General features: G+C 35.0%; 1 protein-coding gene across 3 annotated transcripts in view; it reads left to right on the top strand.

Annotated features, from left to right (window-relative positions):
* The window catches only part of LOC143229670 (uncharacterized), a 208,038-nt gene that overhangs the window by 180,303 nt on the left and 11,309 nt on the right, over positions 1-16,426 (top strand). For all 3 annotated transcript variants that reach the window (XM_076462344.1, XM_076462322.1, XM_076462333.1), the window contains exons 9-11: positions 4,696-4,760; positions 12,173-12,253; positions 14,024-14,215. In XM_076462344.1, coding sequence (XP_076318459.1) covers positions 4,696-4,760; positions 12,173-12,253; positions 14,024-14,215 — 338 coding nt within the window. The remainder of the gene's footprint in view (positions 1-4,695; positions 4,761-12,172; positions 12,254-14,023; positions 14,216-16,426) is intronic.

Here is a 16,426-nt window from a genome sequence, read left to right as displayed (position 1 = left end):
TTGTTGAAGTGGTTCTATAGACAGTTTTATAATGGAAAAAAGACATAAAAGTGATACGTAATATACTTTTCTGTGTCCTTTTAAAAGCGATTCGTTTGAGAAAACCGAATTATGAAAATTAAGTAACTTACGCCTGTTTAATTTAACTTTTCGATTTTATATATAAAAATAAGGAAAAACACTACTTAAGTATGTCTTATGTGTGATGAACTGAAAACAATTCTGTGTAACAAAAAATGTTTATAATTTCAAAAGAAAAAGAATTATTATCATTCCCATATTCCGCTTTTATTTTGTATCCATAAAATAATTATATTTTATTGAAATTGTAATATTAATAAATATGCAATTATTATCTCTCTGATGATTTAATTAGAAATAGAGTTGTTTTAAAGTCAATTTTCAACTTGTGTTCATGTAGATATATTCAGGTTCTATGTAAGTCATTCAGTCAACTAAGTAACTGAAATATATGTACTTACGATCTTCTGTCATTTCAAGCTTGTTTTAACAGAAGTTTAGGTTATTTTGTTAGTGTTTGTTGTCTTTTAGCAAATGATGTTTTTTTCTATAACATTCCATCTGTAAAGTTAAATTGTAGATATGTTCTGGTTATTCTTACAAAATTGAATATATGTTCTGGTTATTCTCACAAAATTGAATACATGTTCTGGTTATTCTCACAAAATGAAATTCAACATATCTTCTGGTTATTCTCACAAAATGAAATTCAACATAAGTTCTGGTTATTTGCACAACTTTAAATTCAACATATGTTCTGGTTATTCGCACAAAATTTAATTCAACATATGCTCTGGTTATTCTTACAAAATTAAATTCAACATATGTTCTAGTTATTCTTACAAAATTAAATTCAACATATGTTCTGGTTATTCTTACAAATTTAATTCAACATATGTTCTGGTTATTCCTACAAATTTAATTCAACATATGTTTTGGTTATTTTTTCAAAATTAAATTCAACATATGTTCTAGTTATTCTTACAAAATTAAATTCAACATATCTTCTGGTTATTCTCACAAAATTAAATTCAACATATGCTCTGGTTATTCTTACAAAATTAAATTCAACATATCTTCTGGTTATTCTTAGAAAATTAAATTCAACATATGTACTAGTTATTCACATAACATTAAATTCAACATATGTTCTGGTTGTTCTTACAAAATTAAATTCAACATATCTTCTGGTTATTCTTACAAAATTAAATTCAACATATGTTTTAGTTATTCACATAACATTAAATTCAACATATGTTCTGGTTGTTCTTACAAAATTAAATTCAACATATGTTCTGGTTGTTCTTACAAAATTAAATTCAACATATGTTCTAGTTATTCTTACAAAATTAAATTCAACATATCTTCTGGTTATTCTTACAAAATTAAATTCAACATATGTTCTAGTTATTCTTACAAAATTAAATTCAACATATGTTCTGGTTATTCTTACAAATTTAATTCAACATATGTTCTGGTTATTCCTACAAATTTAATTCAACATATGTTTTGGTTATTTTTTCAAAATTAAATTCAACATATGTTCTAGTTATTCTTACAAAATTAAATTCAACATATCTTCTGGTTATTCTCACAAAATTAAATTCAACATATGCTCTGGTTATTCTTACAAAATTAAATTCAACATATCTTCTGGTTATTCTTAGAAAATTAAATTCAACATATGTACTAGTTATTCACATAACATTAAATTCAACATATGTTCTGGTTGTTCTTACAAAATTAAATTCAACATATCTTCTGGTTATTCTTACAAAATTAAATTCAACATATCTTCTGGTTATTCTTACAAAATTAAATTCAACATATGTTTTAGTTATTCACATAACATTAAATTCAACATATGTTCTGGTTGTTCTTACAAAATTAAATTCAACATATGTTCTGGTTGTTCTTACAAAATTAAATTCAACATATGTTCTAGTTATTCTTACAAAATTAAATTCAACATATCTTCTGGTTATTCTTACAAAATTAAATTCAACATATATTCTGGTTATTCTTACAAAATTAAATTCAACATATGTTCCAGTTATTCACATAACATTAAATTCAACATATGTTGTAGTTATTCTTACAAAATTAAATTCAACGTATGTTCTAGTTATTCACACATTAAATTCAACATATGTTCTGGTTATTCTTACAAAATTAAATTCAACATATCTTCTGGTTATTTTTAGAAAATTAAATTCAATGTATGTTCTAGTTATTCTTACAAAATTAAATTGAACATATGTTTTGGTTATTCTTACAAAATTAAATTCAACGTATTTATGGTTATTCTTTCAGAGTTAAATTGAACTTAGGTATTCCTGCAAACATATGTTCTGGATATTCCTTTATATTGTCTTTACTCCAAGGAAAAGTTGACAAAATGCTAATAAAACAGTCAAAACACCAGCGTTTAAAAATATATATAAATTATTAAAACTAAATAACATGAAACGTGTGATTTAAAATTTAATTTAAAACCGATCAAAAACATTTATGATAATTCTTGATGACAAGAAAACCACTTGAAATAAAATTGTATCTCATTGTATAAGGAGAGAACAATAAAAGTTTTAATACCTATACCAGCCGTTCTGAGATACAATTATGATAATTGTTCCACATTCAGAATTGCAGTTAAAATTAACTTACCGTTTAACCAAAAGTTAAGTCCTTTGGTGTGTGTGAAGAAGACAAACCGAGAGAGGTTTAGGGAGAAAGTAAAAACCCATTTTTGGGTTTGTGTGTTATTGATTAGCGATAATAAACAGCAGTTGATTATGTTTACGTTTGTTTGAAATAATTATTGATAGAATTGTTTGTTTTGGAATTTCGCACAAAGCTACTCGAGGGCTATCTGTGCTAGCCGTCCCTAATTTAGTAGTTTAAGACTAGAGGGAAGGCAGTTAGTCATCACCACCCCCCGCCAACTCTTGGGCTACTCTTTTACCAACGAATAGTGGGATTGACCGTCACATTATAACGCCCCCACGACTGGGAGGGCGAGCATGTTTGGCGCGACTCGGGCGCGAATCCGCGACCCTTAGATTACGAAGCGCACGCCTTAACGCGCTAGGCCATGCCAGGCCATATTAATAGAAACACAAGCAGAACCTAAATATAGTTGGGAAAACAACCGAAGCGAAGTGGGATTCAAACCCTCACTTCCTTTCGTTGAATTTCTGTCTTTATATTCCTTTCCCAAACACACGCCTGTTTGTTTCTTTGTTTGTTTTTATGGATTTCACGCATAGCTATACGAGTGCTATCTGCGCTATCCCTCCCTAATTTAGCAGAGGGAAGGCAGCTAGTCACATGATACATTATACTGTCACATTATACATTATACTGTCACATTATACCGTCCTCACGACCGATAGGGCGAGCATGTTTAGTATGACGGGGATTCGAACCTGCGACCCTCAGATTACGAGTCAAGCGTCCTAACAACCTGACCATGCCGGTCCAAAACACACACCGAAACGGTCTGTTTATTTTGGACATTACACTGTCTCCACATATCTTATTATAACGCGTGATGACCATAGAAGGTCTTGTTGTCTCCATAGCGACTGAGGTTAGAAAGGCAGCCACTATCCCTTCTTACTCCAATCATTTTCTGAAGAATTAAAATGTTATAATTCTCTAATCCATGAGAAGTTGACCAGAGACCAATAACTTTCTTAAACTCACTCAGATTCCCGTTCTGTGCGTTAACTTACGGTATGCTTCATATTATCTTGCAGCGACCCCACGGTCCCAAACCGCGGATAGCGTTTTTGCGGCAACGGGTCACGAATCCTGAATCTTCGAATTCACAGTTCGAGCTCCCTAACCAATAAGACACTCTCGACCTTTAACAACGCTGTGAGAAAAAAATAAGTAGTTTGTTTTGCTAGCTACCCATTAAGTACAGAACGTTAACTTACGAATTACAGAATTGTTGTTGTTGTTGTTTGGAATTTCGCAAAAAGCTACTCGAGGGCTATCTGTGCTAGCCGTCCCTAATTTAGCAGTGTAAGACTAGAGAGAAGGCAGCTAGTCATCACCACCCACCGCCAACTCTTGGGCTACTCTTTTACCAACGAATAGTGGGATTGACCGTCACATTATAACGCCCCGACGGCTGGGAGGGCGAGCATTTTGGCGCGACTCGGGCTCGAACCCGCGACCCTCAGATTACGAAGCGCACGCCTTAACGCGCTCGACGAATTACAGAAACAAATAAAATTGTCATGTTTTATGAGCAGTTGTAGATTCTTATTTCTTTCGAAAAATGTGGATTTTACGACTCCGCCCATTGTTTTTCAAATAAGCAAGTATGTTCTTAAGAATACTTGTCTGTTCCTAACCCTTCTTTAAGTAATGAAACATTAAACTAAATTGTCGTTAAGAATATCACATGCGTATATTAAGTACCCATAATTAAAAAGATGTATTTTATCAGTGATTAGATAATTTTATTTTTCGTGCTAGCTTATGGTTTCTTAGTTTCGCCTGATTTATTATTCATGCAATGTGATTAATGAAATACGTTAAAAATTACCTACTGAATTTTAAAACCGCTGTCGTGCATTTATTTAGATTTTAAGGAGTTTGTCAATACCAGTGTAAGGAGAATGGATGATCAGTTTCAGTTTACATTTATTTTTATTTCAGCAAAACAGGTTTTGTCTGTATGAAAGTGCACCGACGCACCCAGCAAATTATGGAAATCCAACAAGGTAAGTAAGCCCATATTTCTCTATGCGTTTTATGTCGTGGGAATTTCCAATAATTGGAATCCACTCGCCTTTCTAACGGTAAAAAAAGTAAAAGTAAATTAATTTCCCTTATTCAGTTAAAATATAAATTCGTGTCGCCCCCTGTTATTCCTGCTTTTAAAAAGGCCATTGTGTGATTGTATATGTGTTTGGATGAACAATAGTTACACCTCTGGTTATATGTTACGATAAACAATAGTTATACCGCTGGTTCTAATTAACCAACTACTATGAATCAGTTTCGCACCGAGTCCGACTAGCAGTTAACAGCACTGTTTCCAAACGACAATATCTGAGTATTTCGTGATGACGAGAAACCCAGTTGAAGTAAAAATATATTCTCAAGACGACTAGTTTTGGAATTAAAACTTTAATTAAAATAAAGTAGAGAACAACGTTTTGACCTTCTTAGGTCATCTTCAGGTTAACAAAGAGAGACTTAAGAAGGTGGAAACTTTGTTCTATACTTTAAACCCATCCCTTCTACCCATCATAAGAATACAGTATCTCAGTACGTTAGCGTATTTATTATTTGTAACTTGTGTCCAACGTGAATTGTTCAGTTTCACCAAAAACGAGCCACGTTGTATATATTCGTAACCTACTAGACTTTTGCTCTTCGTTGTTTTCACTGTTTCTTCAATGTATCACTTGATGTATATAAATATATTTATCTGTTTGCTCTCTCACTCTCGTGAATTTTAGTAAAATTCGAAATATTTTCATAATCAGAAAATATTTTTAACTTGTGTTTTACAAATCCACTCAAAACTCTTACTGAAACCTTAGAATCCCTGCTGGGAGATGGTGGCCAGTATCCGTCTGATAAATAGCACCAGCTACTGAAGTAGTACCCGTCTGTTAAATAGCACCAGCTACTGAAGGAGTACCCGTCTGTTAAATAGCACCATCTACTGAAGGAGTACCCGTCTGTTAAATAGCACCAGATACTGAAGGTGTATCGATCTGATGAGCAGTACAGATGGTGATAGGATATCTCGCTGATGAGCAGTACAAATGATAATAGGGATATCCGTCTGACGAACAGTACAAGTGATAATGGGGATACCTGTATGATGAGCAGTACAGATGGTGACGGGGATACCTGTATGATGAGCAGTACAGATAGTGATAGGATACCTGTATGATGAGCAGTACAGATGGTGATAGGATACCTGTATGATGAGCAGTACAGATGGTGATAGGATACCTGTATGATGAGCAGTACAGATGGTGATAGGATACCTGTTTGATGAGCAGTACAGATGGTGATAGGATACCTGTATGATGAGCAGTACAGATGGTGATAGGATACCTGTTTGATGAGCAGTACAGATGGTGATAGGATACCTGTTTGATGAGCAGTACAGATTGTGATGGGGGTACCTGTCTAATGAGCAGTATAGATGGTGATAGGATACCTGTTTGATGAGCAGTATAGACGGTGATGGAGTAATCTGTTTGATGAGCAGTATAGACGGTGATGGAGTAATCTGTTTGATGAGCAGTATAGACGGTGATGGAGTAATCTGTTTGATGAGCAGTATAGACGGTGATGGAGTAATCTGTTTGATGAGCAGTATAGATGGTGATAGGATACCTGTATGATGAGCAGTACAGATGGTGATAGGATACCTGTTTGATGAGCAGTACAGATTGTGATGGGGATACCTGTCTAATGAGCAGTATAGACGGTGATGGAGTAATCTGTTTGATGAGCAGTATAGATGGTGATAGGATACCTGTTTGATGAGCAGTACAGATGGTGACGGGGATATCTGTCTGATGACCAAGCGGTACAGATAGTGATGGGATATCTGTTTGATGAGCAGTATAGATGGTGATAGGGTATCCGTCTGATGAACAGTACCAATCGTTTTGTTTGAGCTCTCGTTCTCAGCAGTAAAGGTTTGTGATAAACATCAAGAGAATATAAGACTTCAAATGATTTATTTTATAGAGTTCATCTTAGTAAACGCACGTGCTATGCATATTTCATACTAAGAATACTTACATCAACAAAATTACCAAAGTTATTACACATCTTATATACAGTATAAATCAAATTTATGCATAGTTTTATTTGCATAATATACATTTTTTTTCGTAGCGATAGCTTTTATAGGTAAAATCAAAATCACATTTTGTTATAGGTGCTTAATAACTACGTGGTGTTAATTTAGATTTCTTTGTTTTGTCTGTTTCATCACCATTAAAACTCACATTACACAATAACAAAAACATAAATTTTACAATAAAAATGATTATTATCGCCAACACTTGCCTTCTTTAAATCAACTTTTCCACGCAGTAAGTGTTTAAAGCCTGGTGAAACGGAAGATAAAAGAATCAGACTAATTTAGACGTTGTTCAAGCTGTGTATAGTCGATTTTATGTTGGACAAAACTTTTGCTAATTTCGCGCAAAGCTGCAAGAGGGCTATCTGCGCTAGCAGTCCCTAATATAGCAGTGTAAGACTAGAGGGAAGGCAGTTAGTCATCACCACCCACCGCCAACTCTTGGGCTACTCTTTTACCAACGAATAGTGGGATTGACCGTCACATTATAAAGCCTTCACGGCTGAAAGGACGAGCATGTTTAATGCAACGGGGATTCGAACACGCGACTCTCAGATTACGAGTCTCACGCCTTAACCTACCTGGCCATGCCGGGCTACTGGCTTTAGTAACACGGTATTCTCAATTACATTTGTGCTTACATTAATTTTTGACGATATGTTTATTAACTTTCATTTACGAACATGAGTCTCCCGATAATTTTGAGCTGTTTCAAATTTTCTACATCTCTGCTGATGCACTAATAAAATTAATAACGTGACAAAAGGAACAAGCAGTACTTTACACGCAGTATTTTAAAATCTACTTACTTTATGCCTAACGTTTTAATTCAAAGGACGCTTGTGTACCTCTTTCAGCTGGTTTCTGTAAGGGAATGTAGGGATTCATCAGATGTATAGAAAAAAGCAAGTTATTATGACAGCAATATGTATGACCAAATCAAAAGGTTACTCACTGAATAACCTATATTATATTACTGTCTTTACGGCAACATGATATCCGTCAATGGCATCGATAATTCTTTCCTGATATGAACTTATAAGTTGTTTTGAGCAGTTTTATTCAAATGACGGATTAGACTATTAACTTCCAGATTTGAAAACTTTCTTTCTTAAGAAAAATACTAGATTATGTATACGTACATCGTGATATTACAAATACAAGACACCTTTCAAAAAATAAAATAACGCAGTGAAAGTCGTCATAAATCATTCCCCTTCACTGCAAGATTATCTGCGGTTCATTGATTGGATAACTATTGAACTTTAGTATTCAGAAAGGCGAATCGTTTTCTTAGAGGGGAAAAATAAAGAAAGTTAGTTGTTCAATAAAACTGAGGATTTGGGCAATGTTTTCATGTTCTTATTAACTGGCCAAGTACCGTATGTCACGTGTGTCACCGTGTACTTATATATTACCTATGTCCATGAAACACATTAGTGACGATGCGAAACAGATATACCTTCCGGGTGATGAATCCCAAAACAAGGGTATTTAAAGCAGATAACACAGACGTCCAATGAATGGTTCGAAAGCTTTGACGAAAAAAAACCGGAGAGCACACATTAAAGTCCTTTGGGGCCCGGCTGTAGTGCTAAGAAATATAAACACGTAGTCCTTAGTTTGTTATAGAGATGTTATAAGTTAACTTATCACAAGATTTCGTATATGATTTTTCAATCGTGTTTCTCTTTAAATACATTACGTTAAATATTTGTTGTTGTAACTTATTTGCTGTTTCATACATACAAATGTTAAATTTTGTTGTCTCTATTCCTATGATGTAAAAATCACTTACTAGCTTATTTATTTCATTTGCCACAGTTATATCTGATAGTTCGCCTATTTCTCCTTACAATATATATTCACCTATTTCTTCGTTTTCCTTTGATTTATAAGTATTGTTTTATAGTTTGTTAAATATGTTAACCTTTGGAGATACGCAAGCAAGAAGGACTTAAAAGAAGAGGGAATATATATGGTTTTTAAGAATGCCCCAAAACCTAAGACGATATATATAGATTTTAAATTGTCAAAATATATTACATTGCAGTCCAATAGCCAGATGTTTTTTTTGACTTTTAGGTCATGCAACTAAATGTCACTTTTTTGACTTCTGTGACATATCATCTTTAAAAATATGTTCAAAGGTTCCTTCATTTTTTTAAATTAAAACCTTTGACATCAGTCAAAATAATAGACCAGACATGGCCAGGTGTGTTAAGGCGTTCGACTCGTAATCTGAGGGTCGCGGGTTCGAATCCTCGTCGCACCAAACATGCTCGCCCTTTCAGCACTGCGGGCATTATAATGTTATGGTCAATCCCACTATTCGTTGGTAAAAGAATAGCCCAAGAGTTGGCAGTGGGTGGTGATGACTAGCTGCCCTCCCTCTAGTCGTACACTGCTAAACTAAGGATGGCTAGTGCAGATAGCTCTCGTGTAGCTTTGCACGAAATTAAAAAAAACACCAAAGAATTTGAAGCGTTCGCACCCAGTTCTACAGTCCTATTGTTTTATAATCTGATTTGAAGCTTTTAGAAAGAGTTTTATTCTGAAAAATAGGTGTTAGCTTTTTCCAATAGACAAGATACTATAATTAGTTTGTCAATCCTCAGACGTAAAATTCAATGTAATGAATTAGTTCGTGAATACTTAGAGAAAATACAATCTTTTGATAACAGGATTTACAGTCTCTGGTATCATTAACGTTAAATATTGAACTAAAGGTGCACAATGTTTAACTAGTAGAATATAAAACGTATATGATTGCTTAGCTCCCAAATTAACAAATATCAGGTGTTTGAAGTTGGAAATAAATAGTTTCATAGTGTATTTAGATGTATTAAGAGTTTCATAGTGTATTTAGATGTATTAAGAGTTTCATAGTGTATTTAGATGTATTAAGAGTTTCATAGTGTATTTAGATGTATTAAGAGTTTCATAGTGTATTTGGATGTATTAAGAGTTTCATAGTGTATTTAGATGTATTAAGAGTTTCATAGTGTATTTGGATGTATTAAGAGTTTCATAGTGTATTTGGATGTATTAAGAGTTTCATAGTGTATTTAGATGTATTAAGAGTTTTATAGTGTATTTAGATGTATTAAGAGTTTCATAGTGTATTTGGATGTATTAATTCGAATGTATGTTCACAGAATACTTCCTAGCTGAAATATTTCATATGAATTAATGTTGAAATATCTCCAGTATACTTGTTGTCTTTGTACTTCCGATGCTGTGTATGATTTATCACATTATTATTATTTCCTTTTTACTTATGTATTGTCGTCTAGTTCAGCTTTTTTTCTTTAATTACATCTAATATATTATGTAATTTAGTATTGTATTATTAAATACATGCATTTGTTTAATAGCTAGGATGTTGTTCAGTCCAGCTTCTTGTATCCTGCAAACGGCCTGGCATGGCCAAGCGCGTAAGGCGTGCGACTCGTAATCCGAGGGTCGCGGTTTCGCGCCCGACTCGCGCCACACATGCTCGCCTCCCAGCCGTGGGGACGTTATAATGTGACGGTCAATCCCACTATTCGTTGGTAAAAGAGTAGCCCAAGAGTTGGCGGTGGGTGGTGATTACTAGTTGCCTTCCTTCTAGTCTTACACTGCTAAATTAGGGACGGCTAGCACAGATAGCACTCGAGTAGCTTTGTGCGAAATTCCAAAAAACAAAGTATCCTGCAAATACACTACATGGCCAGAAGTATGTGGACACCCCTTCTAATTGGTGGGTTTGGTTATTTCAGCCACACCCCTTGATAACAGGTATATAAAATCAAGCATACAGCCATACAATCATCATAGACAAACATTGGCAGTAAAATGGGTTGTACTGAAGAGCGCAGTGACTTTCAACGTGGTACTCTCATAGGATGCCACCTTTCTAACAAGTCAGTTCGTCAAATTTCTGCCCTGCTAGAGCTGCCCCGGTCAACTGTGAGTTCTGTTATTGTAAAGTTGAAACGTCTAGTAGAAACAACAGCTTAGCCACGAAGTGATAGGCCACGCAATCTCACAGAACGGAACTGTCGAGTGCTGAAGCGTGTAAAAATCGTCCGTCCACAGTTGCAACACTCACTACCGAATTTTAAACTACCTCTGGAAGCAACGTCAGCACAAAAACTGTTCATTGGGAGCTTCATCAAATGTGTTTTCATAGCCTAGCAGCCGCACACAAACCTAACATCGCCATGGCATAACGCCAAGCGTTTAGTAGAGTGGTGTAAAGCATACTGCCTTTGGAGACTCTGGAGCAGTGGAAACGTGTTCTCTGGAGTGATGAATCATGCTTCACTATCTGGCAGTCTGATGGTCAAATCTAGGTTTGACGGATGCCAGGAGAACGCAACCTGTCTGAATACATAGTGCCAACTGTAAAGTTTTGTGGAGGAGGAATAATGGTTTGGGGCTGTTTTTAATGGTTTGGACTAGGCTCTTTAGTTACAGTGAAGAAAAATCTTAACGCTACAGCATACAATGACATTCTAGAGGATTGTGTGCTTCCAACTTTATGGCAACAGTTTGGGAAAGGCTCTTTTTTTCTTGCAGCATGACAATGTCCCCGTGCACAAAGCGAGGTCTATAAAGACATGGCTTGCGAGATTGGCGTGTAATAACTTGACCGGTCTGCACCGAGCCCTGATCTCAACCCCATCGAACACCTTTGGAATGAATTGGAAAGCCGACTGCGAGCCGGACCTCACCCGACATCACTAATGCTCTTGTGGCTGAATAGATGCGAATCCCTGCAGCCATGTTCCAAAATCTAGTGAAAACCCTTGCAGAAGAGTGGAGTCTGTTATAGCAGCAAAGTGGGGACCAACTCCTTATTAATGCCCATACTTTTGGAATGAGATGTTCAATATGGGTGTGATGGTTGGGTGTCCACATACTTTTGGCCACGTAATGTACATCTAACAATATGTATGAATTCATTTTGCACAACTGAATGTTTGTCTCTTTTATAATTCTAGGTGGGTTGTTTATCTCATATTCTTGTTATCCTGAATAACCGAAATTGAGTACATTCAAAGACATAATAATTACGACATCAAAAAATAGCCGTGTGTTTTTCTTCCTTATAGCAAAGCTACATTGGGCTATCTGCTGTGTCCACCGAACGAAATTGAATCCCTGATTTTAGCGTTGTAAATCCAGAGACCTATCGCTGTCCCAGCGGGGGATAAAAAGTAACCGCTGTAATTGCTACGTAACAGTGATATAAATTTAGCTATAGGAGTAAACAAACAATTAATGTTGACCGTAAGGTTTCCTTTACAGGTCTAATGACTTCTCGTTCTTTCGAAGCGTGCACATCTGTCTACTTTGATTCAAGAACAAGTCTCTTTACGACACTTACTTGTAAGTATTTGTTTTCTGTGTATATCTGATAAACTCACAAGTTACCTGTGTTTTTCTGCGAAAAATCAAACACGATGGTGTGATTGGGTAATAGTGACAAATCAATAATACGCACTTCGCATGCATGACTATTTGCAAAGCTTTGTTTCAGAACTGCCGGGAAAAAAAATTACCACTATATAATTAAAGTTTAGATATATTTTTTAATTCTCAAACAAAACTGCCAGAAACATGAATTTGTAAAAAGAACTGTTTTGAAATCCCTAGTCTTATAGCAAAACCATCGTCTATATTATCTTGTTCACAAGCAAGTTTATAAATAACTGTAAGACCTCAAATTTGTATATACAAATATTGAATAAAATATTTGGAAGCAATTGAGTTTGATTATTTTACTGAATATCAAATATTATCAGTGTTTAAGGATCTTATTTTACCGAATCTCTCTTAGGTTATTTTTACTGACTTTATCTCTCTTACGGAGACAAACAAAACAAGAGCTTGAAGTCTGACCAACTGTGGAATAAAACACTGTATGTTCTTTTACCTTCAGTGTGAAGATTGTTTTTTTATGTCAGAATTCAAATGATTTGATAATTTTAAATTTTAAGTGAGACTTCAATAAAAAATTAGTTTTAGCCCTATTCCATTTTTAGCTTTATACACTTGAAAGTAAGCCAGCTTGTGTTATGTTAAACATAGTCAAAAGCCACAGCATGTTTCCTTGTATGATTAGTACATGTCTCTAGTATCCAAGTTAAACACTGTCAAAAGCCACAGTGTGTTTCCTTGTATAATTCGTAGAGATCCCTAGTATCCAAGTTAAACACACTCAAAAGAGTCGGTGTGTTCCTTCTATGGTTAAGACAGGTCACTATTATCCGTGTTAAACATATTTAAAAGCCACAGTATCTTTGCTTGTATGATTCGTAGAGATCTCTATTATCCAAGTTAAACACAGTCAAAAGCCACAGTGTGTTTCTTTATAAGATTTGTAGAGATCTCTGTTATCTAGGTTAAGCACAGTCAAAAGCCACAGTGTGTTTCCTTATAAGATTTGTAGAGATCTCTGTTATCTAGGTTAAACACAGTCAAAAGCCACAGTGTGTTTCCTTATAAGAGTTGTAGAGATCTCTGTTATCTGGGTTAAGCACAGTCAAAAGCCACAATGTGTTTCCTTATAAGAGTTGTAAAGATCTCTGTTATCTAGGTTAAACACAGTCAAAAGCCACAGTGTGTTTCTTTATAAGATTTGTAGAGATCTCTGTTATCTAGGTTAAACACAGTCAAAAGCCACAGTGTGTTTCTTTATAAGATTTGTAGAGATCTCTGTTATCTAGGTTAAACACAGTCAAAAGCCACAGTATGTTTCCTTGTATGATTTGTAGAGATCTCTGTTATCTAGGTTAAACACAGTCAAAAGCCACAGTATGTTTCCTTGTATGAGTTGTAGAGATCGCTATTATCCGTCAAATGCTGTTGTTATAACAAGTAGATCTTCCCTAACACAATTTCCTTAAGCAGAGACAACTTGAGAAGACAAAGATACGTTTAAAAAAAAAAGTGATTCATCATGGTTGGATAATCGGACTTATTTATTGACAAACTTCGTACTTCCAACCCATGTTTATAAAAGGTTTTAAAGATATGGAAATAAAAAGGATAATGGATGTTACCAACGTCCACTGATATGATCAGTGGATGGGTTAAGTTTATAACAATTTGAGAGTGATAGTCTAAACGTTAATATTTCACCATCTTGATCTGCAGCATCAGCGCCATCAACAGGAGAATGCCCTCTAGTGGGAAGATATATGATTCATTCCCCCCAATCCCAAATGGCTAAATTTGTCTCCGACGGATTGGAGGATGACGTTTGTTCTGAACACCTGGAGTCCGGATGTAGGGCGATTGATCGTCTGGACTTCCTCAGCGAATGCTCGTCTGAAAGAATAGCTAAAAGTAGGTTATTAGTTTTGATCAAGTTCTGTGCTACAATTATTTATGTGTGAATCAATCAGTTTGTGTGAAACCTTGTTTGTGTTAGTCCATATCGAGTAAAGTGATAATAATACGTTACTATGATAAGACTGAAGAAAAAATCACATTCAATAAATCAGTTCTTCAGTTCCTTCAAGACCATATATATTCTCTACACGTCATATGTTCAGTGAATGGAAATATATCTTAATATAAAATCAAGATCCCTGCAAAACATAGGAGTAGAGGAGTTTATGCGTTTAAACCAAAACCTGTTATGTCTTTTCGGTTGAAATATTTCTCATTTTTTTACGTGTTTCATTTGAACTTAGTTCCATTATAATTCCTAATCTAAAAATATACTTAAATATGTTGTGACGACAACCAAACCAAGGTGAATTTTCTCTCTCGAATGGTACTCCTTGACATCAATAAATACATTTTGAATAATGAATTATTAACGGAGAATAATTGGGCATGTGTAACTGAGATACAGTAATATTGAATATAAGTTATACCCGTCTTACGTATTTGAGACTGTTTATTATGAGAAAAATGATATTTAATTAAATATGTTTATTTTCCCCGTATTTTTTATGTGCTCAATCTATTAAGAGGGCCCCCGGCATGGCCAGGTGGGTTAAGGCGTTCGACTCGTAATCCGAATGTTGCGTTTCGAATCCCCGTCGCACCGAACGTGCTCGTCCTTTCAGCCGTGGGGGCGTTAAAATGTTATGGTAAATCCCACTATTCGTAAGACTATCCCTCTAGTCTTACACTAATAAATTAAAGAAGCCTAACGCAGATAGCCCTGGTATAGCTTCGCGCGAAATACAAAAATAAACAAACCAACAAAAACATCTATTAAGAATCCCACTAACAAACCATGAGATATGTTAACAGTTATTTATTACCTTACATTTTTTGGTTTAAACTTTACGAAAGTAAATACTTTAGCATTTTGACGAGAAGAAACATTTCTGTCGATCAATACGGCAGACTTTTGAAGGGCACAATATTAGAACAGTGAGAAAGGATAATGGACGGTGTAAGTTTGTCTTTAGAAGTCAGATAATGATGAAAAATTACCATCCACCCCAATCGATGACGCTCTGTTTCTAATCTGATAAAGTCCTTTATCTCGATATTAGAAAGTGGAGAGAGTGGGTATTTCCTGAAAGAGGTTTATCGTGCGCCATAATTTCAGTCTAACCCATTGTTGTGAAAAGAGCAATGGTTGTTATTACCCCATATAAAAAAAAAGTATCCTGTGAAAGATAAGAAGATTATCTTATTTTTTCCTTTTTTTTCCAAAAAAGTACAATAATTACTTTCTCTTTGCCTGTGATACAAAAATTATGTTTTTACTTTATTTCTGTAATCATTTATGTTCTTTGCATAAATTAAAATAATCTTAAAATTTATTTTTGGACTACAATAACACTCCTAACAAACAACGGACTAAAATGCCAAGACAGAGACCCCTAAGATTCAACATTTGCAGCACCCTCCACCAGAAACAGTTATCCTTAATCTAATAACTTCATTGAATGTCAATTTCATAACGCACCTAAAGTTCAAAGAGAGAAGAGTGCTTAAGAACAACACAACTCGAACCTCAAATTGTCAAATTTCCGGCCTGATACTTTAGCCACCAGGTTGCGCTTTGGTTCTCCTTTTGAAAACTCCTTTTTTTTTTGTTAACCAAATATGAAGTAATTAATATACCTTCCTATGCGTTGGCGGTACAACACGTTTCAAATAGAAGTGTGCATTTTGTGTGCTGTTTTATTTAGCGTTAATTTTAAAATGTTTTGTATTATTATTATCTTTCCTTATTCTCCATTATTAGTATTTCGTGTGTTAATGAATCTTAAATAATGTAAGCTAAGTTATTTCACAAGCTATTCATGTATGTTATAGAACTTAGATACGATTTCCAATTATTAGAGCCCGGCATGGCCAGGTGGGTTAAGGCGTTCGACTCGTAATCTGCGGATCGCGGGTTCGAATCCCCGACGCACCAAACATGCTCACCCTTTCAGCCGTGGGAGCGTTATAATGTGTCGATCAATCCCACTATTTGTTGGTAAACGAGTAGCCCAAGAGTTGGCGGTGGGTGGTGATGACTAGCTGCCTTCCCTCTAGTCTTACACTACTAAATTAGGGACGGCTAGCGCAGATAGCCTTCGT

This window comes from Tachypleus tridentatus, chromosome 1 (genome assembly GCF_004210375.1).
Source record: "Tachypleus tridentatus isolate NWPU-2018 chromosome 1, ASM421037v1, whole genome shotgun sequence".
NCBI classification, from domain to species: domain Eukaryota; kingdom Metazoa; phylum Arthropoda; class Merostomata; order Xiphosura; family Limulidae; genus Tachypleus; species Tachypleus tridentatus.
The sequence above is the reverse complement of the archived record's forward strand: the minus strand, read 5'-3'. Positions and strand labels throughout refer to the sequence as shown.